Source organism: Bombina bombina, chromosome 4, assembly GCF_027579735.1.
Source record: "Bombina bombina isolate aBomBom1 chromosome 4, aBomBom1.pri, whole genome shotgun sequence".
NCBI lineage: Eukaryota > Metazoa > Chordata > Amphibia > Anura > Bombinatoridae > Bombina > Bombina bombina.
This window is the reverse complement of record NC_069502.1, coordinates 303,507,079-303,534,683: the sequence shown is the minus strand read 5'-3', so window position 1 is coordinate 303,534,683 and position 27,605 is coordinate 303,507,079. Positions and strand designations below refer to the sequence as shown.

The 27,605-nt window shown below is 39.6% G+C and overlaps 1 protein-coding gene across 1 annotated transcript in view; it reads left to right on the top strand.

Annotated features, from left to right (window-relative positions):
• The window catches only part of U2SURP (U2 snRNP associated SURP domain containing), a 248,488-nt gene that overhangs the window by 125,682 nt on the left and 95,201 nt on the right, over window positions 1-27,605 (top strand). The window contains 2 exon segments of the mRNA XM_053710012.1: window positions 20,623-20,702; window positions 21,976-22,063. Of these exon segments, the coding sequence (XP_053565987.1) occupies window positions 20,623-20,702; window positions 21,976-22,063 (168 nt within the window).

Below are 27,605 nucleotides of genomic sequence, written 5' to 3'. Positions count from 1 at the left end.
TAACGCTGTATTGGATTTACTGCTATCAAATAATAGATATATCAAACATAGAAGTCAAAGAACATTTGAGTAACAGTGATCATAACATGGTCACATTTGAAATCTCTTTTCATAAGCAGTGTCTTAAAGGTTTAACCAAGACTTTTTTTAATTTTAAGAAAGCAAAAATCAACGATTTAAGGAAATCATTTAAATAACATAAATTGGTACAAATTATTCTCTAATAAAAATAGAGGATAAATGGATAACATTTAAAACTTTGTTAAATAAATATACATATCAACAAATACCATATGGTTATAACAATAAAAAATCCAAGCCAATGTGGCTGAATAAAAATGTGTTAAGAGAAATTAGGAAAAAACATAGGGCATTTAAATTATTCAAATAAAATAGTAAAGACTCAACATTCATATTTATAAGGAATGTAACAAAGCATGCAAAAAAGCAATCAAATTAGCCAAAATGAAAAATGAATTGCAAAGGATTCTAAGTCTAACCCTAAAAAATTAAGTACATAAATAGAAAAAAATCTAAGACAATATAGGTACATTAAAATGCGTGGAGGGTAGCATGATTAACAGTGACAGGGAGGAGGCTGAGGTACTAAACCAGTTTTCTTTCATGTAATTAGCAAGAGTCCATGAGCTAGTGACGTATGGGATATACATTCCTACCAGGAGGGGCAAAGTTTCCCAAACCTCAAAATGCCTATAAATACACCCCTCACCACACCCACAATTCAGTTTTACAAACTTTGCCTCCGATGGAGGTGGTGAAGTAAGTTTGTGCTAGATTCTACGTTGATATGCGCTCCGCAGCAAGTTGGAGCCCGGTTTTCCTCTCAGCGTGCAGTGAATGTCAGAGGGATGTGAGGAGAGTATTGCCTATTTGAATGCAGTGATCTCCTTCTACGGGGTCTATTTCATAGGTTCTCTGTTATCGGTCGTAGAGATTCATCTCTTACCTCCCTTTTCAGATCGACGATATACTCTTATATATACCATTACCTCTGCTGATTCTCGTTTCAGTACTGGTTTGGCTATCTGCTATATGTAGATGAGTGTCCTGGGGTAAGTAAGTCTTATTTTCTGTGACACTCCTAGCTATGGTTGGGCACTTTGTTTATAAAGTTCTAAATATATGTATTCAAACATTTATTTGCCTTGACTCAGAATGTTCAACTTTCCTTATTTTCAGACAGTCAGTTTCATATTTGGGATAATGCATTTTTTCCCATTCCTGAAACTGTCATTTAAGGAATTTGATCAATTTTGCTTTATATATATATGTTGTTTTTTCTCTTACATATTGCAAGATGTCTCACGTTGCATCTGAGTCAGAAGATACTACAGGAAAATCGCTGTCAAGTGCTGAATCTACCAAAGCTAAGTGTATCTGCTGTAAACTTTTGGTAGCTATTCCTCCAGCTGTTGTTTGTATTGATTGTCATGACAAACTTGTTAAAGCAGATAATATTTCCTTTAGTAAAGTACCATTGCCTGTTGCAGTTCCTTCAACATCTAAGGTGCAGAATGTTCCTGATAACATAAGAGATTTTGTTTCTGAATCCATAAAGAAGGCTATGTCTGTTATTTCTCCTTCTAGTAAACGTAAAAAAACTTTTAAAACTTCTCTCCCTACAGATGAATTTTTAAATGAACATCATCATTCTGATTCTGATGATTCCTCTGGTTCAGAGGATTCTGTCTCAGAGGTTGATGCTGATAAATCTTCATATTTATTTAAAATGGAATTTATTTGTTCTTTACTTAAAGAAGTACTAATTGCTTTAGAAATAGAGGATTCTGGTCCTCTTGATACTAATTCTAAACGTTTAGATAAGGTATTTAAAGCTCCTGTGGTTATTCCAGAAGTTTTTCCTGTTCCTAATGCTATTTCTGCAGTAATTTCCAAAGAATGGGATAATTTGGGTAATTCATTTACTCCTTCTAAACGTTTTAAGCAATTATATCCTGTGCCGTCTGACAGATTAGAATTTTGGGACAAGATCCCTAAAGTTGATGGGGCTATTTCTACCCTTGCTAAACGTACTACTATTCCTACGTCAGATGGTACTTCGTTTAAGGATCCTCTAGATAGGAAAATTGAGTCCTTTCTAAGAAAAGCTTATCTGTGTTCAGGTAATCTTCTTAGACCTGCTATATCTTTGGCTGATGTTGCTGCAGCTTCAACTTTTTGGTTGGAAACTTTAGCGCAACAAGTAACACATCGTGATTCTCATGATATTATTATTCTTCTTCAGCATGCTAATAATTTTATCTGTGATGCCATTTTTGATATTATCAGAGTTGATGTCAGGTTTATGTCTCTAGCTATTTTAGCTAGAAGAGCTTTATGGCTTAAAACTTGGAATGCTGATATGGCTTCTAAATCAACTTTACTTTCCATTTCTTTCCAGGGTAACAAATTATTTGGTTCTCAGTTGGATTCCATTATTTCAACTGTTACTGGTGGGAAAGGAACTTTTTTACCACAGGATAAAAAATCTAAAGGTAAAAACAGGGCTGCTAATCGTTTTCGTTCCTTTCGTTTCAACAAAGAACAAAAGCCTGATCCTTCATCCTCAGGAGCAGTTTCAGTTTGGAGACCATCTCCAGTCTGGAATAAATCCAAGCCAGCTAGAAAGGCAAAGCCTGCTTCTAAGTCCACATGAAGGTGCGGCCCTCATTCCAGCTCAGCTGGTAGGGGGCAGGTTACGTTTTTTTCAAGGAAATTTGGATCAATTCTGTTCACAATCTTTGGATTCAGAGCATTGTTTCAGAAGGGTACAGAATTGGTTTCAAGTTGAGACCTCCTGCAAAGAGATTTTTTCTTTCCCGTGTCCCAGTAAATCCAGTAAAAGCTCAAGCATTTCTGAAATGTGTTTCAGATCTAGAGTTGACTGGAGTAATTATGCCAGTTCCAGTTCCGGAACAGGGGATGGGGTTTTATTCAAATCTCTTCATTGTACCAAAGAAGGAGAATTCCTTCAGACCAGTTCTGGATCTAAAAATATTGAATCGTTATGTAAGGATACCAACGTTCAAGATGGTAACTGTAAGGACTATCTTACCTTTTGTTCAGCAAGGGAATTATATGTCCACAATAGATTTACAGGATGCATATCTGCATATTCCGATTCATCCAGATCATTATCAGTTCCTGAGATTCTCGTTTCTGGACAAGCATTACCAGTTTGTGGCTCTGCCGTTTGGCCTGGCTGCAGCTCCAAGAATTTTTACAAAGGTTCTCGGTGCCCTGCTGTCTGTAATCAGAGAACAGGGTATTGTGGTATTTCCTTATTTGGACGATATCTTGGTACTTGCTCAGTCTTTACATTTAGCAGAATCTCATACGAATCGACTTGTATTGTTTCTTCAAGATCATGGTTGGAGGATCAATTTACCAAAAAGTTCTTTGATTCCTCAGACAAGGGTAACCTTTCTGGGTTTCCAGATGGATTCAGTGTCCATGACTCTGTCTTTAACAGACAAGAGACGTCTAAAGTTGATTACAGCTTGTCGAAACCTTCAGTCACAATCATTCCCTTCGGTAGCCTTATGCATGGAAATTCTAGGTCTTATGACTGCTGCATCGGACGCGATCCCCTTTGCTCGTTTTCACATGCGACCTCTTCAGCTCTGTATGCTGAAGCAGTGGTGCAAGGATTACACGAAGATATCTCAATTAATATCTTTAAAACCGATTGTTCGACACTCTCTAACATGGTGGACAGATCACCATCGTTTAATTCAGGGGGCTTCTTTTGTGCTTCCGACCTGGACTGTAATTTCAACAGATGCAAGTCTCACAGGTTGGGGAGCTGTGTGGGGATCTCTGACGGCACAAGGAGTTTGGGAATCTCAGGAGGTGAGATTACCGATCAATATTTTGGAACTCCGTGCAATTTTCAGAGCTCTTCAGTTTTGGCCTCTTCTGAAGAGAGAATCGTTCATTTGTTTTCAGACAGACAATGTCACAACTGTGGCATACATCAATCATCAAGGAGGGACTCACAGTCCTCTGGCTATGAAAGAAGTATCTCGAATTTTGGTTTGGGCGGAATCCAGCTCCTGTCTAATCTCTGCGGTTCATATCCCAGGTGTAGACAATTGGGAAGCGGATTATCTCAGTCGCCAAACGTTGCATCCGGCGAATGGTCTCTTCACCCAGAGGTATTTCTTCAGATTGTTCAAATGTGGGAACTTCCAGAAATAGATCTGATGGCTTCCCATCTAAACAAGAAACTTCCCAGGTATCTGTCCAGATCCCGGGATCCTCAGGCGGAGGCAGTGGATGCATTATCACTTCCTTGGAAGTATCATCCAGCCTATATCTTTCCGCCTCTAGTTCTTCTTCCAAGAGTAATCTCCAAGATTCTGAAGGAATGCTCGTTTGTTCTGCTGGTAGCTCCGGCATGGCCTCACAGGTTTTGGTATGCGGATCTTGTCCGGATGGCCTCTTGCCAACCGTGGACTCTTCCGTTAAGACCAGACCTTCTGTCACAAGGTCCTTTTTTCCATCAGGATCTGAAATCCTTAAATTTAAAGGTATGGAGATTGAACGCTTGATTCTTGGTCACAGAGGTTTCTCTGACTCTGTGATTAATACTATGTTACAGGCTCGTAAATCTGTATCTCGAGAGATATGTTATAGAGTCTGGAAGACTTATATTTCTTGGTGTCTTTCTCATCATTTTTCCTGGCATTCTTTTAGAATACCGAGAATTTTACAGTTCCTTCAGGATGGTTTAGATAAGGGTTTGTCCGCAAGTTCTTTGAAAGGACAAATCTCTGCTCTTTCTGTTCTTTTTCACAGAAAGATTGCTATTCTTCCTGATATTCATTGTTTTGTACAAGCTTTGGTTCGTATAAAACCTGTCATTAAGTCAATTTCTCCTCCTTGGAGTTTGAATTTGGTTCTGGGAGCTCTTCAAGCTCCTCCGTTTGAACCTATGCATTCATTGGACATTAAATTACTTTCTTGGAAAGTTTTGTTCCTTTTGGCCATCTCTTCTGCCAGAAGAGTTTCTGAATTATCTGCTCTTTCTTGTGAGTCTCCTTTTCTGATTTTTCATCAGGATAAGGCGGTGTTGCGAACTTCTTTTGAATTTTTACCTAAAGTTGTGAATTCCAACAACATTAGTAGAGAAATTGTGGTTCCTTCATTATGTCCTAATCCTAAGAATTCTAAGGAGAAATCGTTGCATTCTTTGGATGTTGTTAGAGCTTTGAAATATTATGTTGAAGCTACGAAATCTTTTCGTAAGACTTCTAGTCTATTTGTTATCTTTTCCGGTTCTAGAAAAGGCCAGAAAGCTTCTGCCATTTCTTTGGCATCTTGGTTGAAATCTTTAATTCATCTTGCCTATGTTGAGTCGGGTAAAACTCCGCCTCAGAGAATTACAGCTCATTCTACTAGGTCAGTTTCTACTTCCTGGGCGTTTAGGAATGAAGCTTTGGTTGACCAGATCTGCAAAGCAGCAACTTGGTCCTCTTTGCATACTTTTTCTAAATTCTACCATTTTGATGTATTTTCTTCTTCTGAAGCAGTTTTTGGTAGAAAAGTACTTCAGGCAGCGGTTTCAGTTTGAATCTTCTGCTTATGTTTTTCGTTAAACTTTATTTTGGGTGTGGATTATTTTCAGCAGGAATTGGCTGTCTTTATTTTATCCCTCCCTCTCTAGTGACTCTTGTGTGGAAAGATCCACATCTTGGGTAGTCATTATCCCATACGTCACTAGCTCATGGACTCTTGCTAATTACATGAAAGAAAACATAATTTATGTAAGAACTTACCTGATAAATTCATTTCTTTCATATTAGCAAGAGTCCATGAGGCCCGCCCTTTTTTTGTGGTGGTTATGATTTTGTATAAAGCACAATTATTCCAATTCCTTATTTTATATGCTTTCGCACTTTTTTATCACCCCACTTCTTGGCTATTCGTTAAACTGAATTGTGGGTGTGGTGAGGGGTGTATTTATAGGCATTTTGAGGTTTGGGAAACTTTGCCCCTCCTGGTAGGAATGTATATCCCATACGTCACTAGCTCATGGACTCTTGCTAATATGAAAGAAATGAATTTATCAGGTAAGTTCTTACATAAATTATGTTTTTTTTCTTCAGTATACACGAGAGGAACCATTGGATGATACTTTGGAACAAATTAGAACATGCTAGCCCTTACCATTTAACTGGGTTATGTATAGAGGATATCGGGAACAATTTGGATAATATTAAGGTAAATAAAACTCCAGGCCCAAATGGAATACACCTAAGGGTGTTAAGGGAACTTAGCACTGTTATAGACAAACCTCTACTCTTAATTTTTCAAGGCATGGTACCCAAGGATTGGCATAAAGCTGATGTGGTGCCACTCTTCAAAAAGTGAAGTTGGGATGATCCAGGAAGCTATAGACCAGTTAGTCTGACATCAATAGTTGGGAAGATATTTGAAGGGATTATATTGATGAGCATATTTGTGTAAACAAGATTGTGAGTTCTAATCAGCATGGTTTTATGAGAAATAGATCATGTCAAACTAATCTAATTATATTCTATGAGGAAGTAAAAATATAAAGGGGAATCACTTGATGTGATATACTTAGATTTTGCAAAGGCGTTTGATACAGTGCCACATGAGAGATTAATGCACAAAATTAAGGGGCTGGGAATAGCTGAAAATCATAGCTCATGGATAAATAACTGGATAAAAGATAGGGAGCAACGAGTAGTAGTAGTAAATGGATCATACTCGGATTGGACAAAGGTAATCAGTGGAGTCCCCCAGGGATCAGTACTGGGCCCTGTTCTTTTTAATATTTTTATAAATGACTTGGAGCAAGGGTTAAATAGCAACATCTCTATTTTTGAAGATGTTATTAAGTTAAGTAAGGTCATTAGATCAGAGCAGGATGAACTTTCATTACAAAAGGACCTGCAAAAATTAGCAGTATGGGCAGGTAAATGGAAAATGAGATTTAATATGGGAAAATGCAAGGTTCTACATTTTGGAAGTAAGAATAAGCAGGCAGCGTATTATTTAAATTAGGGTTGCACCGATACCATTTTTTTATAACTGAGTACAAGTACCGATACTTGTTTTCAAATACTCGCCGATACCAATTACCAATACTTTTTTTTTATGTCATGTGTTTACCAAGCACAATACAGACTAATTATTTAAGATTCCTTCTTTATAATTATAAAGGACTGTAATTCAAAAGACATTATGAAATAATAAAAAAGTTCACTGGACATGTTTATAAATAAAAAATATTACAATAAAATATTAAATTTAAAGGGGTGATGCAATTGGGTTGTAGGGCTGTTATATAACATCAGTCTGAAGTTGAACAGTCTTTCACTTTCCAAACTACTGCATGGGGCAGAAAGATATTTTTGGGTCATTTTAGCCAGAGCTGGAAATCTGTTTATTAACTGCCCAGTACTTCAGGGGTTTGTCTGAACGAGGTACAGTGATCTCTCCTACAATAATACAAATAACAGCAATTTGCATTTTCAGAACAGTAGTAAACCATTTTTAGTTTAGTCTCCACTCCAATTTAAAATGAAATGGGAACATGCAGTTTGAACAAACGCCACAAGATAGCATATGGGTAGGAAGTGGAGGTATCGGTTTAAGTATCGGTGCATTTGCACGAGTACAAGTACTCATGCAAATACTTGGTATCGGTACCGATACCGATACTAGTATCGGTATCGGTGCATCCCTAATTTAAATGGGACAAGACTTAGCCAAACACAGGAGGAAAGGGATTTGGGGGTAGTAATAGATAACAAGCTAAAGATGTGTGCACAATGCAGGGCAGCGTCTTCAAAGGCTAATAAGATACTAACATGTATTAAGAGGCATTGATTCAAGGGAGGAAAGCATATTTCTGTCACTATATAAAGCCCTGGTAAGACCTCACCTTGAGTATGGAGTGCAGTTCTGGGGACCGATCGCAAAAAAGATTGCAGAACTAGAAAAAGTTCAGAGAAGGGCCACAAAGCTAATAAGAGGATTGGAAAATTTAAGCTATGAGAGGCTAGCCAAACTGGGTCTGTTTTCTTTAGAAAAAAGGCGCTTGAGAGGTGACATGATTATTTTATATAAATATATACGAGGCCCATATACAGAGATGGCAGAAGCTCTGTTTATTCCAAGAAAATTGTTTGTGACAAGAGGTCACAATTTAAGGTTGGGGGAAAGGAGATTTAATCTCCTGCAACGGAAACTTTTTTTTCACTGTAAGAGCAATAAAATTGTGGAACTCATTACCAAAGGAGGGGATGAATGCCAATACCCTAGATACATTTAAAAATTGTTTGGATACATTTCTGTCTATAAATAAAATTCATAGATATGATTGCTAGTATTAAATGGGTCAGCTTTTAGTGGGATTATTTAATCTTACAGGGACATTGAACCCAATTTTTTTTCTTTCGTGATTCGGATAGAGCATAACATTTTAAGCAACTTTCTAATTTACTCCTATTATCAAATGTTCTTTATTCTCTTGGTATCTTTATTTGAAATGCAAGAATGTAAGTTTAGATGCCGGCCCATTTTTGTTGAACAACCTAGGTTGTCCTTGCTGATTGGTGGATAAATTCATCCACCAATCAAAAACTGCTGTCCAGAGTCTGAACCAAGATAAAAGCTTAGATGCCTTATTTTTTAAATAAAGATAGCAAGAGAACGAAGAAACATTGATAATAAGAGTAAATTAGAAAGATAATTAAAATTGCATGCTCTATCTGAATCAAGAAACAAATAATTTGGGTTCAGTGTACCTTTAACAGGAGATTTTTGTAAGTTTTAGATTTGTATAGGTTGAACTCGATGGACTTCGGTCTTTTTTCAACCTCATCTACTATGTTACTATGTGAAGCATTTTGGTCCATATGGCCTTCAATTATACCTGTCCTACAATGAACCTTGTTTCATAAGTGTTGGGCCCCTATTTTTGCTCTCTCCAGAATCAAGCTGGAAACACTTGGAATTGCTCCAGCAAGGTTCCTTCAAACCACAGGACCTCCTTGATGAGCTCAACCTTATACATTTTGTCTGTCTCTTCATCTGCAATACCTTCTTCATTCACCATGTATGTCAGTTGCTCTATGCTGGTATTACAAGTGTGTTGAGTTTTGTGACTTTAAAAAGGTCCGTAGACGGAGAAATTTAGGACAGGCTCATGTCTCTGTACTCAATTTTTTTTCTTCATGTAATTAGCAAGAGTCCATGAGCTAGTGACATATGGGATATACAATCCTACCAGGAGGGGCAAAGTTTCCCAAACCTCAAAATGCCTATAAATACACCCCTCACCACACCCACAATTCAGTTTTACAAACGTTGCCTCCTATGGAGGTGGTGAATTAAGTTTGTGCTAAGATTTCTACATTGATATGCGCTTCTCAGCATTTTTTGAAGCCCGATTCCTCTGAGTACAGAGAATGTCAGAGGGATGTGAAGGGAGTATCACCTATTGAATGCAATAGTTTTCCTCACGGGGATCTATTTATTAGGTTCTCTGTTATTGGCCGTAGAGATTCATCTCCTACCTCCCTTTTCAGATTGACGATATTCTCTCATATTCCATTACCTCTACTGATAACTGTTTCAGTACTGGTTTGGCTATCTGCTATATGTGGATGGGTGTCTTTTGGTAAGTATGTTTTCATTACTTAAGACACTCTCAGCTATGGTTTGGCACTTTATGTATTTATATAAAGTTCTAAATATATGTATTGTACTTATATTTGCCATGATTCAGGTTTTCTGTATATTTCCTTTTTGCAGACTGTCAGTTTCATATCTGGGAAATGCCTTTTTTATGAAAATTTATTTTCTTACCTGGGGCATAGTCCCTTTTTCAAATTGACTGTCTTTTAAATTCGCGGGCAGAATTAGGCTCGCGGGGGCGCAAAATGGCTAGAGTTTATTGCGTCATTCTTGGCGCAAGATTTTTTGGCGCAAAGTTACGTTCGTTGACGCAAATTCGTCATTTCCGGTGTCCTTGTTGACGCCGAGTCCTTCACAAGGTTGCGTCATCTATAATGCGAGTGTCGTTTTTGGCTCGAAAAAATATTTTTCTGTTTGTTGTGAGTCATACTTGGCGCCAAATATTTTCATTATTTAAGACCCCATTCTTATTTGTCTCTTGCCTTTTTCTATGTCCGAGGGCTAAGCTGTTTGCATTTTTTCCCATTTCTGAAACTGCCATATAAGGAAATTGATAATTTTGCTTTATATGTTGTTTTTCTCTTACATTTGCAAGATGTCTCAATCTGATCCTGTCTCAGAATTCACTGTTGGATCCTAGCTGCCTGATGACAAAAGCTAAGTGCATTTGTTGTAAACTTGTGGAGATTATACCTTCAGCTGTGGTTTGTAATAGTTGTCATGCTAAACTTTTACATGCAGAAAATGTATCCATCAGTAGTAGTTCATTACCTGTTGCTGTTCCTTCAACATCTAATGCACAAGATATACCTGTAAATTTAAAATAATTTATCTTGGATTCTATTCAGAAGGCTTTCTCTGAAATCTAATCCTTCCCCAAAGGAATCTGTTTCCAATTGGAATCCTTCCTCAAATTGGAATAAATCCAAGCCATTTAAGAGATCTAAACCAGCCCCCAAGTCCGCATGAAGGTGCGGTCCTCATTCCAGCTCAGCTGGTAGGGGGCAGATTAAAATTCTTCAAAGATGTTTGGATCAATTCGGTCCAAAATCATTGGAGTCAGAGTATTGTCTCTCGGGGTACAGAATAGGATTCAGAGTAAGACCACCTGTGAGAAGATTTTCTCTCACGCATTCCAGCGAACCCAGTAAAGGCTCAGGCTTTCCTGAAGTGTGTTTCAGACCTGGAGCTTTCAGGGGTAATCATGCCAGTTCAGTTTCAGGAACAGGGCCTGGGGTTTTATTCAAATCTATTCATTGTCCCAAAGAAAGAAAAATCATTCAGACCAATTTTGGATCTAAAGATTTTGAATCGATATGTAAGAGTACCAACTTTCAAGATGGTGACTAAGGGCTATTCTGCCTTTTGTTCAGCAAGGGCATTATATGTCCACAATAGACTTACAGGATGCATATCTTCATATTCCGATTCATCCGGATCAATATCAGTTCCTGAGATTCTCTTTTCTCTTGTTAAGTGTATCCAGTCCACGGATCCATTACTTATGGGATATTCTCCTTCCCAACAGGAAGTTGCAAGAGGATCACCCACAGCAGAGCTGCTATATAGCTCCTCCCCTAACTGTCATATCCAGTCATTCTCTTGCAAGCCTCAACCAAGATGGAGGTCGTAAGAGGAGTGTGGTGTTTTATACTTAGTTTATTCTTCAATCAAAAGTTTATTTTTAAATGGTGCCGGAGTGTACTGTTTCTCAGGCAGTATTTAGAAGAAGAATCTGCCTGCGTTTTCTATGATCTTAGCAGAAGTAACTAAGATCTATGGCTGTTCTCACATATTCTGAGGAGTGAGGTAACTTCAGAGAGGGAATGGCGTGCAGGTTTTCCTGCAATAAGGTATGTGCAGTTAATAATTTTCTAGGGATGGAATTTGCTAGAAAATGCTGCTGATACCGAACTAATGTAAGTAAAGCCTTAAATGCAGTGATAGCTACTGGTATCAGGCTTATTAATAGAGATGCATACTCCTTATAAAAATGTAGTTTAATCGTTTTTATATGTATTTGGTGATAAAACTTATTGGGGCCTAGTTTTTTTCCACATGGCTGGCTTGAATTTTGCCTAGTAACAGTTTCCTTAGGCTTTCCACTGTTGTAATATGAGTGGGAGGGGCCTTTTTTAGTGCTTTTCTGTGCAGATAAAAATACATTCAGAGACATTCAGTTTCCCTCTGCATGATCCAGGACATCTCTGGAGGGCTCAAAAGGCTTCAAAGTCGTTTTTGAGGGAGGTAAAAAGCCACAGTAGAGCTGTGGCAGTTGTTGTGACTGTTTGAAAAAAAAACAAATAACAAACAAAAAAAAACGTTTTTGTCTTTTATTATTCCATTTTGGGTATTAAGGGGTTAATCATCCATTTGCAAGTGGGTGCAATGCTCTGCTAACTTGTTACACTAACGAAATTTTTGCAGTGTATGTAACTGCCTTTTTTCATTGTTATTTAAAATTTTGACAAAATTTGTGTTTCTTAAAGGTGCAGTAACGTTTTTTATATTGCTTGTAAACTTGTTTAAAGTGTTTTCCAAGCTTGCTAGTCTCATTGCTAGTCTGTTTAAACATGTCTGACACAGAGGAAACTACTTGTTCATTATGTTTGAAAGCCATGGTGGAGCCCCATAGGAGAATGTGTACTAAATGTATTGATTTCACCTTAAACAGTAAAGATCAGTCTTTAACTATAAAAGAAATATCACCAGAAGATTCTGACGAGGGGGAAGTTATGCCGACTAACTCTCCCCACGTGTCAGACCCTTCGCCTCCCGCTCAGGGGATGCACGCTAATATGGCGCCAATTACATCAGGGACGCCCATAGCGATTACCTTGCAGGACATGGCTACAATCATGAATAATACCCTGTCAGAGGTATTATCCAGGTTGCCTGAATTAAGAGGCAAGCGCGATTGCTCTGGGGTTAGGAGAAATACAGAGCGCGCAGATGCTGTAAGGGCCATGTCTGATACTGTGTCACAATATGCAGATCATAAGGACGGAGAGCTTCAGTCTGTGGGTGACATCTCTGATTCGGGGAAACCTGATTCAGAGATTTCTAATTATAAATTTAAGCTTGAGAACCTCCGTGTGTTGCTTGGGGAGGTATTAGCTGCTCTGAATGACTGTAACACAGTTGCAGTACCAGAGAAATTGTGTAGGCTGGATAAATACTATGCGGTACCGGTGTGTACTGATGTTTTTCCTATGCCTAAAAGGCTTACAGAAATTATTAGCAAGGAGTGGGATAGACCGGGTGTGCCTTTTTCCCCACCTCCTATATTTAGAAAAATGTTTCCAATAGACGCCACTACACAGGACTTATGGCAGACGGTCCCTAAGGTGGAGGGAGCAGTTTCTACTTTAGCAAAGCCTACTACTATCCCCGTTGAGGACAGTTGTGCTTTTTCAGATCCAATGGATAAAAAATTGGAGGGTTACCTTAAGAAAATGTTTATTCAACAAGGTTTTATTTTACAGCCCCTTGCATGCATTGCGCCTGTCACGGCCGCGGCGGCATTCTGGTTTGAGGCCCTGGAAGAGGCCATCCATACAGCTCCATTGACTGAAATTATTGACAAGCTTAGAGCACTTAAGCTAGCTAACTCATTTGTTTCTGATGCCATTGTTCATTTGACTAAACTAATGGCTAAGAATTCCGGATTCGCCATCCAAGCGCGTAGGGCGCTATGGCTTAAATCCTGGTCAGCTGACGTGACTTCGAAGTCTAAATTACTCAACATTCCTTTCAAGGGGCAGACCTTATTCGGGCCTGGTTTGAAGGAAATTATTGCTGACATTACTGGAGGTTAGGGTCACACCCTTCCTCAGGACAGGGCCAAAGCAAAGGCCAAACTGTCTAATTTTCGTGCCTTTCGAAATTTCAAGGCAGATGCAGCATCAACTTCCTCCGCTTCAAAACAAGAGGGAACTTTTGCTCAATCTAAGCAGGCCTGGAAACCTAACCAGTCCTGGAACAAAGGCAAGCAGGCCAGAAAGCCTGCTGCTGCCTCTAAGACAGCATGAAGGAACGGCCCCCTATCCGGCGACGGATCTAGTAGGGGGCAAACTTTCTCTCTTCGCCCAGGCGTGGGCAAGAGATGTTCGGGATCCCTGGGCGTTGGAGATCATATCTCAGGGATATCTTCTGGACTTCAAAGCTTCCCCTCCACAAGGGAGATTTCATCTTTCAAGGCTATCTGCAAATCAGATAAAGAAAGAGGCATTCCTTCGCTGTGTGCAAGACCTCCTAGTTATGGGAGTGATCCATCCAGTTCCGCGGACGGAACAAGGACAGGGTTTTTATTCGAATCTGTTTGTGGTTCCCAAAAAAGAGGGAACCTTCAGACCAATTTTGGATCTAAAGATCTTAAACAAATTCCTCAGAGTTCCATCTTTCAAAATGGAAACTATTCGGACCATCCTACCCATGATCCAAGAAGGTCAGTACATGACCACACTGGACTTAAAGGATGCCTACCTTCACATACCGATTCACAAAGATCATCATCGGTTTCTAAGGTTTGCCTTTCTAGACAGGCATTACCAATTTGTAGCTCTTCCCTTCGGGTTGGCTACAGCTCCGAGAATCTTTACAAAGGTTCTGGGCTCACTTCTGGTGGTTCTAAGACCGCGAGGCATAGCGGTGGCTCCGTATCTAGACGACATCCTGATACAGGCGTCAAGCTTTCAAGTTGCCAAGTCTCATACAGAGATAGTTCTGGCATTTCTGAGGTCGCACGGGTGGAAAGTGAACGAGGAAAAGAGTTCTCTATCCCCACTCACAAGAGTCTCCTTCTTAGGGACTCTTATAGATTCTGTAGAAATGAAAATTTAACTGACGGAGTCCAGATTATCAAAACTTCTAAATGCTTGCCGTGTTCTTCACTCCATTCCTCGCCCTTCGGTAGCTCAGTGTATGGAGGTAATCGGCTTAATGGTAGCGGCAATGGACATAGTGCCATTTGCGCGCCTTCATCTCAGACCGCTGCAATTATGCATGCTGAGTCCGTGGAATGGGGATTACACAGATTTGTCCCCTCTGCTAAATCTGGATCAAGAGACCAGAGATTCTCTTCTCTGGTGGTTGTCTTGGGTACACCTGTCCAAGGGTATTACCTTTCGCAGGCCAGATTGGACAATTGTAACAACAGATGCCAGCCTTCTAGGTTGGGGTGCAGTCTGGAATTCCCTGAAGGCACAGGGATCGTGGACTCAGGAGGAGAAACTCCTTCCAATAAATATTCTGGAGTTAAGAGCGATATTCAATGCTCTTCTGGCTTGGCCTCAGTTAGCAACACTGAGGTTCATCAGATTTCAGTCTGACAACATCACGACTGTGGCTTACATCAACCATCAAGGGGGAACCAGGAGTTCCCTAGCGATGTTAGAAGTCTCAAAAATAATTCGCTCTCAGAGTACCACTCTTGACACCTGTCAGCAATCCATATCCCAGGCGTGGAAAACTGGGAGGCGGATTTTCTAAGTCGTCAGACTTTCCATCCGGGGGAGTGGCAACTCCATCCGGAGGTGTTTGCTCGGTTGATCCATCGTTGAGGCAAACCAGAGTTGGATCTCATGGCGTCTCGCCAGAACGCCAAGCTTCCTTGTTACGGATCCAGGTCCAGGGACCCAGAAGCGACGCTGATAGATGCTCTAGCAGCGCCTTGGTTCTTCAACCTGGCTTATGTGTTTCCACCGTTTCCTCTGCTTCCTCGACTGATTGCCAAAATCAAACAGGAGAGAGCATCGGTGATTCTGATAGCACCTGCGTGGCCACGCAGGACTTGGTATGCAGACCTAGTGGACATGTCATCCTTTCCACCATGGACTCTGCCTCTAAGACAGGACCTTCTGATACAAGGTCCTTTCAATCATCCAAATCTAATTTCTCTGAGACTGACTGCATGGAGATTGAACGCTTGATTCTATCAAAGCGTGGCTTTTCTGAGTCAGTCATTGATACTTTAATACAGGCACGAAAGCCTGTTACCAGGAAAATCTACCACAAGATATGGAGTAAATATCTTTCTTGGTGTGAATCCAAGAATTACTCATGGAGTAAGGTTAGGATTCCTAGAATATTGTCTTTTCTCCAAGAGGGCTTGGACAAAGGATTATCAGCTAGTTCCTTAAAGGGACAGATTTCTGCTCTGTCTATTCTTTTGCACAAGCGTCTGGCAGAGGTTCCAGACGTCCAGGCATTTTGCCAGGCTTTGGTTAGAATTAAAGGGACAGTATACTGTAAAATAGTTTTTCCCTTAATGTGTTTACAATTGTTTTTTTACCAACTGCAGAGTAAAAAATGTATGAAAATTAGCTTTTTAATGTGTATTTCTGTATATTAAAGCTCTGATTTTGTGTTTTGAAGCCACAGCCTAATAAAATAGGTTGAGCTTGTAGGTATAATCAGATCTCATTACTGTATCACATTGTGCACATATACCTGCTTCTTTATCTTATATCTGTCCTTAAAACAATCACCAATACTTTGAGAGAACAATGGAAAATCAACATTTTATTACCTTATCTCTGCTTTATCACACTGGGAGTGTAATTTCTTCTGCTGGCTGTGTTTACAAAGCTTATCTATAGCTGGTACGCGCGGCCACAAACTTTCAGAATAGGTGGGGATACCACATGCTAAATTAACGATTTCAAATGCCAATATAAGGGTAAAGGAGCTACTTGTAAACAATTAAATACACTCCAGCAGGTAAAGTGGATCATTGGGAACAAATTAAAGGGGAGAAAATTTTTGAGTAAACTGTCCCTTTAAGCCTGTGTTTAAACCTGTTGCTCCCCCGTGGGAGTTTAAGGAGTTCAGTTTGAACCCCTTCATTCCATTTATCTTGGAAAGTTCTGTTTTTGATCGCTATTTCCTTGGCTCGGAGAGTCTCTGAGCTATCTGCCTTACAATGTGATTCTCCTTATCTGATTTTTCATGCAGATAAGATAGTCCTGCGTAGCAAACCTGGGTTTTTACCTAAGGTGGTTTCTAACAAGAATATCAATCAAGAGATTGTTGTTCCATCATTGTGTCCTAATCCTTCTTCAAAGAAGGAACGTCTTTTACATAATCTGGACGTAGTCCGTGCCTTGAAGTTTTACTTACAAGCTACTAAAGATTTTCGTCAAACATCTACCCTGTTTGTCGTTTACTCTGGACAGAGGAGAGGTCAAAAAGCTTTGGCAACCTCTCTTTCCTTTTGGCTTCGGAGCATAATACGCCTAGCCTATGAGACTGCTGGACAGCAGCCCCCTGAAAGGATTACAGCTCATTCCACTAGAGCTGTGGCTTCCACCTGGGCCTTTAAAAATGAGGCCTCTGTTGAACAGATTTGCAAGGCCGCGACTTGGTCTTCGCTTCACACTTTTTCCAAATTTTACAAATTTGATACTTTTGCTGTTTTTGGGAGAAAGGTTCTTCAGGCAGTGGTTCCTTCCGCTTAATCCTGCCTTGTCCCTCCCATCATCCGTGTACTTTAGCTTTGGTATTGGTATCCCATAAGTAATGGATGATCCGTGGACTGGATACACTTAACAAGAGAAAACATAATTTATGCTTACCTGATAAATTTATTTCTCTTTTAGTGTATCCAGTCCACGGCCCGCCCTGTCCTTTTTAAGGCAGGTCTAAATTTTAATTAAACTACAGTTACCACTGCACCCTATGGTTTCTCCTTTCTCTGTTTGTTTTCGGTCGAATGACTGGATATGACAGTTAGGGGAGGAGCTATATAGCAGCTCTGCTGTGGGTGATCCTCTTGCAACTTCCTGTTGGGAAGGAGAATATCCCATAAGTAATGGATGATCCGTGGACTGGATACACTACAAGAGAAATAAATTTATCAGGTAAGCATAAATTGTTTTCTAGACAAGCATGACCAATTTGTTGCTCTTCCTTTTGGCCTAGCAACAGCTTCAAGAATCTTTTCAAAGGTTCTCGGTGCCCTACTCTCTGTAATCAGAGAGTCGGGTATTGCGGTGTTTCCTTATTTGGACTATATCTTGGTACTCGCTCAGTCTTTACATTCTGCAGAATCTCACGTGAATCAACTAGTGTTTCTTCAAAGACATGGTTGGAGGATCAATTTATCAAAAAGTTCTTTGATTCCTCAGACAAAGGTAACCTTTTTAGGTTTCCAGATAGATTCAGTGTCCATGACTTTGTCTCTAACAGACAAGAGATGTTTGAAATTGGTTGCAGCCTGTCGGAACCTTCAGTCTCAGTCATTCCCTTCAGTAGCTATGTGCATAGAAGTTTTAGGTCTCATAACAGCAGCATCGGACGTGATCCCCTTTGCTCGTTTTCATATGAGACCTCTCCAGCTCTGTATGCTGAACCAATGGTGCATTGATTATACAAGGATATCACAATTAATATCCTTAAATCCCAATGTTCGACTTTATCTGACTTGGTGGTTAGATCACCATCGTATAATTTTAGGGGCCTCTTTCGTTCGTCCAACCTGGACTGTGATCACAACAGATGAGTCTTTCAGGTTGAGTTGCTGTCTGGGGATCTCTGACAGCACAAGGGGTTTGGAAATCTCAAGAGGCGAGATTACCAATCAATATTTTGGAACTCCGTGCAAATCTCAGGGCTCTTCAGTTTTTACCTCTGTTGAAGAGAGAACCGTTCATTTTTTTTCAGACAGACAATATCACAACTGTGGCAAATGTCAGTCATCAGGGTGGGACTCACAGTCCTCAAGCTATGAAAGAAGTATCTCGGATACTTGTTTTGGCGGAATTCAGCTCCTGTCTAATGTGGTTCATATCCCAGGTATAGACATTTGGGAAGCGGATTATCTCAGTCGTCAGACTTTACATCCGGGAGAATGATCTCTCCACCCAGATGTATTTTCTCAAATTGTTCAGATGTGGGGGCTTCCAGAAATAGATCCGATGGCTTCTCATCTAAACAAAAACCTTTACAGGTACCTGTCAAGGTCCAGGGATCCTCAGGCAGAAGCAGTGGATGCGTTGACACTTCTTTGGTGTTATCAACTGGCTTATATTTTTCCGCCTCTAGTTCTTCGTCCAAGAGTGATCTCCAAGATCGTTTGTGCTGCTGGTGGCTCCAGCATGGCCTCATAGGTTTTGGTATGCGAATCTTGTTGGGATGTCCAGTTGCCAACCTTGGCCACTTCCATTAAGGCCAGACCTATCTCAAGGTCCGTTTTTTCCATCAGGATCTCAAATTATTAAATTTGAAGGTATGGAAATTGAACGCTTAGTCATATAGGTTTCTCTGACTCAGTGATTAATACTATGTTGCAGGCTCGTAAATCTTTTTCTAGAAAGATTTATTATCGAGTTTGTTAGACTGATATTTCATGGTATTTTTCTCATAAATTCTCTTGGCATTCTTTTAGAATTCCTAGAATTTTAGTTTCTTCAGGATGGTTTGGATAAATGTTTGTCTGCAAGTTCCTTGAAAGGACAAATCTCTGCTCTTTGTTTTACTCCACAGGAAAATTGCTAAACTTCTTGATATTCATTGTTTTGTACAGGCTTTGGTTCGTATCAAGCCTGTCATTAAATCAATCTCTCCTCTTTGGAGTCTTAATTTGATTTTGTACAGGCTTTACAGGCTCCTCCATTTGAGCCTATGCATTCTTTGGGCATTTAACTATTTTCTTGGAAAGTGTTGTTCCTTTTGGCCATCTCTTCTGCTAGAAGAGTTTCTGAATTATCCGCTCTTTTGTGAATCTCCTTTTTCTAATTTTTCATCAGGATAAGGCAGTTTTGCGGACTTCATTTAAATTCTTACCTAAGGTTGTGAATTCTAGCAACATTAATAGAGAATTTGTTGTCACTTCTTTGTGTCCTAATCCTAAGAATTCTTTGGAGAGATCTTTACATTCTTTGGATGTGGTGAGAGCTCTGAAATATGTTGAAGCTACTAAAGATTTCAGGAAGACTTCTAGTCCATTTGTTTTCTTTTCTGGTTCCAGGAAAGGTCAGAAGGCTTCTGCCGTTTCTTTGGCATCGTGGTTAAAGCTTTTGATTCATCAAGCTTATTTGGAGTCGGGTCAAGCCCCGCCTCAGAATTACAGCTCATTCTACTAGATCAGTTTCTACTTCTTGGGCTTTTAAAAATGAAGTTTCTGTTGATCAGATTTGCAAAGAAGCAAATTGGTCGTCTTTGCATACATTTACTAAATTCTTCGGAAGCAGTTTTTGGTAGGAAAGTTCTTCAGGCAGCGGTTTCAGTTTGATTCTTCTGCTTATGATTTAAGTTTTTTCTTTTTATTTTTTGAGAATAAACTTATATTTGGGTTGTGGTTTTTTTTTTTTCAGCGAAATGGCTGTTTTTATTTTGTCTCTCCCTCTCTAGTGACTCTTGCGTGGAGTTCCACATCTTGGGTATTGCTATCCCATACGACACTAGCTTATGGACTATTGCCAATTACATGAAAGAAAACATAATTTATGTAAGATCTTACGTGATAAATAAATTTCTTTCATATTGGCAAGAGTCCATGAGGCCCACCCTTTTTTATGGTGGTTATGATTTTTTTTTTTTTGTATAAAGCACAATTATTTCCAAATTCCTTTGTTGGTGCTTTTTACTCCTTTCTTTATCACCCCACTTTTTGGCTATTCGTTAAACTGAATTGTGGGTGTGGTGAGGGGTGTATTTATAGGCATTTTGAGGTTTGGGAAACTTTGTCCCTCCTGGTAGGATTGTATATCCCATAAGACACTAGCTCATGGACTCTTGCCAATATGAAAAATTAATTTATCAGGTTAGTTACATAAATTATGTTTTTCTAGACACAACAGAGGCACATGGTCATTTGCTATTTATTCACTGTTCATGAATTCTCACATGCCCAATGTATTTGTGAGGTATCGGCGGTGGTGGTATTGTTATTGATAAACTCCTATTTTATTTCTCAATCTCCTGTAGATTGCCAGATTGTATTTGGTGTCAGATGTCTTATATAATTCTTCAGCTAAAGTTGCCAATGCTTCATACTACAGAAAATTGTAAGTATAACCAATCCAGTTCTACCAATGCACCAAAGCTTAGCTTCTATATAGCTATAGTTCAGTATAGTAGTGTTCATGCTAATGTAATTATTGAAAAAAAAACATTTCTATACAATTAGGACAGTTTGTTTTGATCCTCTGAGATCAATAATTTAACAGTCAGGAAGCAAACATTGCACTTAAAGGGACATGAAACCCACAAATTTTCTTTCATGATTCAGATAGAGAATACAATTTTAAAAAACTTTCCAATTTACTTCGATTTAATTTGCTTCCTTATCTTTTGCTGAAAGGTATATCTAGGCAAGCTCATGAGCAGCAGAGAACCTAGGTTCTAGCTGTTGATTGACAGCTGCATATATATATATATATATATATATATCGATTGGGATTGACTCCTCCATGAATTCGGTTAGAAACCATTAGTGCATTGTTTCTCCTTCAACAAATGATACCAAGAGAATGAAACAAATTAGATAATAGAAGTAAATTAGAAAGTTGTTTAAAATTGTATTCTCTATCTGAATCATGAAAGAAAAAAAATTGGGTTTCATGTCCCTTTAATTTTACTAAGCTCAAAGAACATGTATACTTGAATTTCACAATGCATGAATATTGCATATACTCCACACATTTATTGCTTTTGATCTTTTGTTTTGTTACTTTTTAAATTGAGGAAAGGCGTACAATAGGAACATCTTCTCAAAACCTTAAATTGTCTCATTTAAAGAACTGAGTTTAATAAGTGGGACAAACAGATTAATCCAGTAAGTGTGTGAAGATAACCCCAATAAAGGGGAAATACAGTTTAAGCTTGCATTTACACTGGGATTGCATTATTTTAAATGTCAACCGTATTGCTAAATGATGTCGCAGAATTTCATGCAAGAAGTCTTAAGTATAACTTTAGCTTCTAGTTCTTCCATATTTTATAACCAACGCTGATTGCATGTGTTACCACATGCAAATAATTAAACCTTGTGGTAGTGTTTTAAGTAAAAGAGAACACAGAATGTTGCCAGAAATTGTAGTAATAAACAGGTTAAAGTTGTTTTAGAAAAAGTTATGAAATAAAGTAATGTAAATATTCTGTTGATTTGCCAAAACAAGTATGATCTTGGCACCTTTTCATACATGGTTCACAGTATGCCAGTCACGAGACACAAACAGATTGGCAAGAATATGTATATTTGCTTGTTCATATAATGTATAATTGAAAACTGAGTGCACTGAAATATGGTAACTGACCACTTTCTACATCCCACTTTAGTTTTGAAGCAAAGTTATGCCAAATATTTGCTGATCTAAATGCTGCTCATAGAGCTATACAAGGGCACTTACAGTCAGAAAATTTTAAGGTAGGTGTATGATTACTTTGCAAAATTTTGGTCACTTTTAAATTTTGACTATCATTTGCAATTCTTTATTTTACTTTGAATTTCTATTTCTCTTTTTTGTACTTGTGTATTTTAACTTTAAAATAATGGGATATATCTTCTATCAGCTATCAAAGGTCTAGAAATTCTTATGATGGATAGGTAAAAAAAGTGATGGTTCCCAATAATTAAATAAGAATAGAAATTAGCTGCATAATAGAAGCACACACTGTTTAAAAAAAATTGATAGGAAAGAAAAAATAAATCTTTCACTACTTAAGACATGGAGAGTCAACGACGTCATTCCAATTACTAGTGGAATATTCTCTCCTGGCCAGAAGGAGGCAAATAGCACCCCAGCAGAGCTGTTAAGTATCACTTCCCTTACCCATAACCCCCAGTCATTCTCTTTGCCTCTGTTAATGGAGGACGTGAAGATTGGTGTCTGAAGAAATATTTATTCCTTTTTATAGGTATTTTTCCCTGCAAGCAAGGATTGGGGTTTAGCTGTGTCTACGTCAATCTCTTGAGTAAGAGTAGTTGTGACTTTTAGCAGTTAGAAGGTGGTGAGGTTGTATTTGCCTTGCTTCTAACATTCTTGCTACCCCTGTTATAGAAAGCCAGAGTTGGTTACTCTGTTCTTTCTTTTTCTACAGGTCTCTGATAGGAGTATGTGTCCTTTCACACCTTGTAAGCTGTCTTTCTGCCCAACAGCTGGATATGCAGGTAAATGCTTTTGTCTTCTAGGTATTGGAGATTTGCACTTTCAGGAGTTTATTTCTTCATTATTATAAAATTGGGACTTATTCAATCTTTTGTCAAGGATTTATTGGGGCAGTGTGCAGGCACTATCAGTATGTGTAGAGAGACTAAGGGGTTAATTCCTCCCTTATTTGTGATGGAAGGGTTCCTTTATTCTTTATTGAAACGCTAAGGGCACAGTGTTTGAGCGTTTTAAACCTTTATTAATTATTATGGTCGTAACTGTTTTACTCTGCTGAAAATTTTGATTGTGCGCTTTTAGTTGTTGCGCAGTTTTTTTATGCTGCCGTTCACGTGACAGCTGGCTCTTCTGTTTGTACGCTAAGCGGAGCGGTGTAATTTTCAATGAGTTCTCTGTGGAAGCCGTATTAGAGCTCTTGTCTTTTTTCAACTACTAGTGGTTATGGTTGGGGTCTCACTGGGGTGTAGAGGTGTATTTTTTTTATTTGTGCACATTTAGAGTTGTTGCGCTTTGAAGGATTACAGTTCCTCCTTAAAGTAACAGCTTTTTCATTAGCATCTTATTTTTGGGGCAATATCTTAGCTATGGACATGGAACAGGAGTCTGTTTCCTTTGACAAATGTTTGTTTGGAGGCCTAAATTGTTTTGCCTATGCAATTTTGTTCCTCATGTTTAGCTAGAACCCTAAAACTTACTCCCTTCTGAGCCTATTGTCTCTCAGGATAATGCTGTTCAGGATATGCCACAGTTTTCTCCTCAAACGTCCTAAGCCTCAATGGTTTCACATACAGTGCCCTGCGGTTCCTCTCAGCCTCCTGGAGGTGTGTATTTGCATGCAGATTTTGCTTTGCCTTACCTGCCTTTCCCATTGCGGGTAAGTGCAAGAGGAAATCATATCATATTTCTGCTAGTAAGGTGTCTGTTCCATCCTCTCTTGCGAGGGTTGACCTCATCTCAGATTCTGACAGTGTAAATCCTTTTCTGAAGAAGTAAATTTCATATTTAAGCTTGAACACAGTTTACTTTTAAAAGGAGGTACTGGCTACTTTGGACGACTCCGACCATTCTGTCGCTGTCAACCGTAAAAGGTCTAGTAAACTTAATAATTGCTATGATGTACCTCCTTCCGTGCACGTATTTCCTGTTCCAGATCGTGTGTCATATCACAGGAATGAGATAAGCCAGGGATACCCTTTTCCCCTTCTCCCGTTTTTAAAGAGTTTCCTGTTGCTGATTCCATTCGGGGCTCATGGCGCACTGTGCCTAAGGTGGAAGGAACTATTTCTACTCTGGCTAAGAGAACCATGATTCCTATAGAGGATAGCTGTTCTTTTAAGGATCCCATGGATAAAAGGCTGGAGGCTTATTTAAAGAAAATGTACATTCATCAGGGATTATAATGGCAACCTGCTGTTTGTATTGCTACGGTAGCAAGCGCAGCATCTTATTATTATCGGTTATTTGTAGAGCGCCAACAGATTCCGCATCGCTATAAACAAATGCGGAGTACAACAAAACAATTATAGGAATCAAATGGGTAGAGGGCCCTGCCAAGAGTTGCACTGTTGTAGTCAGCTCTTAAGAAGGTGGTCAACAAACAACTGGACTCTTAGGCTTACATGCTAAGGGGGTTCAGGGGATAGCAATGGAGGAGAGGAACTGGTGTAAAGAAAGGTTAGCGTAGGTTATACAAGCCTGATGAAACAGGGTCTTCCCTGAGAAACGCGTCGCTATTATCTCTGCATATACAAGGAGACTTGCCTTATAACACACCCAGTTGTAATTTGTTGCACTGATGGTATTTTTATCTTTTGAAAAATAAAATACTTGAAACTTTTTTTAACAAATCTGGTGTTCGTGTGGCATTTCCCTTGCCAGTAACCATAAGGCTGTCTAGCCTTCCTCCCCTCTTGATATATTTTCCTTTTTGCTGGAAGTAACCTAGATAAGGGTTGCTGTTGTGAGATCCACCACAACTATAGGATATCCTGACGGGGATCCCCTGGTACAGCCAGCTGGTTTGCTGTTAAATACCAGCCTGCCCCTACAGGCACAAGAGAGTGCCTTCACGTTTGTGAGTATCCTGTATCTCATCTTGCTTGGATTTTGTCAGTTTTTGATTGATCTACACATGTGGCGCCTCTGTTTCTGTTTTCCTTGCAGTTAACCATTCTTTGAAGATACACCATCGTTTGGGTGAAGACCGAGAGCTGCCTTATCAATCTATTTCTGGACTTATTTGGACTTCATTTGAACTTTTCCATTTGACCATTTGATACGTCTGTATATACATATTTTAACCAATTTTTTTATATATTTTTTATTATTATTATTTTTTAATTATTATTATTGCTTTTATTAATTTTTAGATTTATAATTTTATTTACATATATGGTATAACCAGGGGCACATTGATTGTATTACCATTCCAGTGGTATACTCTGCCCATCATCATTATTCTACCCCTAGTTATTAGCGCCTCCTATAGGGGATTTGTGCTATTACATCAGTATCACAATATCCCTGGTAATATATTTTGTATGCATCCCTGAACAGTAGAGTCTTTAGGGAGCACTTGAAGCTTTTAAAACTAGAAGAGTCTTGTGGAGCAAGGCAGAGAGTTCCACAATATGGGAGCCAGTCTGGAGAAGTCCTGTAAACGGGCGTGTGATGAGGTGACAAGAGAGGAGGAGAGTAGGAGGTCGTGAGCAGAGCGAAGGGGACGGGAGGGAGCGTATCTGGAGACCAGGTCTGAGATATAGTGGGGAGCAGTGCAGTTGAGGGCTTTGTATGTCAAAATGAGAATGTTGTGTTTGATCCTAGAGGCAAGAGGAAGCCAGTGAAGAGATTGACAGAGAGGTGCAGCAGATGAAGAGCGATGTTTAAGGAAGATGAGTCTGGCAGAGGCATTCATTGTGGATTGTAAAGGAGCTAGGCGGCAGGTGGGGAGACCAGAAAGGACAGAGTTGTAGTAATCGAGGCGGGAGAGAATGAAAGAGTGGATTAAAATCTTAGTTGTGTCTTGTGTAAGGAAGTGTCTAATTTTAGAGATGGTTTTTAAGGTGGAAGCTGCAGGCTTTAGCCAATGACTGAATGTGAGGAGTGAGAGAAAGATCCGAGTCAAATGTGACCCCGAGACAACGGGCATGCAGGGTTAGGGGTAACGATGGAGTTGTCGACAGTTATAGAGAGATTGGGGTTGGAGAGTTTAGAAGAAGGGGGGAAAATAAGGAGCTCAGTTTTGGAGTGGTTTAGCTTGAGGTAGTGAGAGGACATCCAGTTGGAGATGTGAGAAAGACAGTTAGTGACACGGGTTAGCAAGGAAGGAGAAAGGTCTGGTGCAGAGAAGTAGATTTGGGTGTCATCGGCATACAAATTATATTGTAAACAGTGGGACTTTATTAGGGAACCTAGTAATGACGTGTAGATTGAGAAGAGAAGGGGACCGAGGACAGAGCCTTGCGGTACTCCGACAGAAAGTGGTGATGGGGCAGAGGAGGCCCCAGAAAAGGCTACACTAAAGGTACGGTTTGACAGGTAGGAAGAGAGCCACGAGAGGGCTGTCACATATGCCGAAGGATTGGAGGGTTTGGAGCAAAAGAGGGTGGTCAACAGTGTCAAAGGCTGCGGACAGATCAAGGAGGATAAGCAGAGAGAAGTGGCCTTTTGATTGTGCTGTAAGTAGGTCGTTGGTAACCTTAATAATTGCTTTCTCTGTGGAGTGATTGGTGTGATGCTTTGTCTGAGCTGATTTTAGAGGAGATACAAGATAAGATAAAGGCTCTCAAGCTGGCCAATTCCTTTATCTCTGATGCCAACATGCAAGCCATTAGACTGGCAGCCAAGATGTCTGGCTTCACTGTTCTAGCTTGCAGGGCTATGTGGCTAAAATCTTGGTTAGCTGATGTTACCGCCAAGTCCAAGCTCCTGTCGTTGCCTTACAAGGGTAAGACCCTTATTGGTCCTGGTCTGGCGGAGATAATTTCTGAAATTACAGGTGGAAAGGTTTTTTCCTACAACAAGACAAGAAGAATAAACCTAAGGAATGCCAAAATTCTCATTTTTGTTCCTTTAGTAACTTCAAAGGTCTTCCTCTTCCAAACCAGAGCAGTCCAAGTCCTCTTGGAGATCCAATAAGCCTTGGAATAAGTGGAAGCAGTCAAAGAAGCATTCATCTGAGGCGAAATCAGCATGAAGGGTCCGCCCCCGGTCCGGTATTGGATCAAGTGGAGGGCAGACTTTCCTTTTTTCGTCAAGCTTGGATACGCGATGTCCCAGACATGTGGACATCGTATCTCAGGGTTACAAAATAGGATTGAAGACTTGTCCTCCCAGGGGCAGATTCTTCCTCAAGATTATCTGCAGACCAGGTAAAAAGAGAGGCCTTCTTAAGCTGCGTTCAGGACCTTTCTTTCCTGGGAGTGATTGTTCCTGTTCCAGTATGGGAATAGGGTCTAGGATTCTTTTCAAATCTGCTTGTGGTTCCCAAAAAAGATGGAACTTTTTGACCCATTTTAGATCTAAAATGTCAACAAATTTCTCAGGGTACCGTCCTTCAAAATAGAAACAATTTGTTCCATTATTTCTTTGGTCCAAGAGGGTCAGTTCATGACGACCATAGACCTGAAGGACGCGTATCTTCATGGTCTAATTCACAGGGATTATCACTAGTTCCTGAGATTCGCTTTTCTAGACAAGCACTTTCATTTTGTTGCTCTTCCGTTTGGCCTTGCCACAGCTCCCAGAATTTTCACAAAGGCTCAGGGGGCTCTTGGCAGTCGTCAGGTAACAGGGAATTGT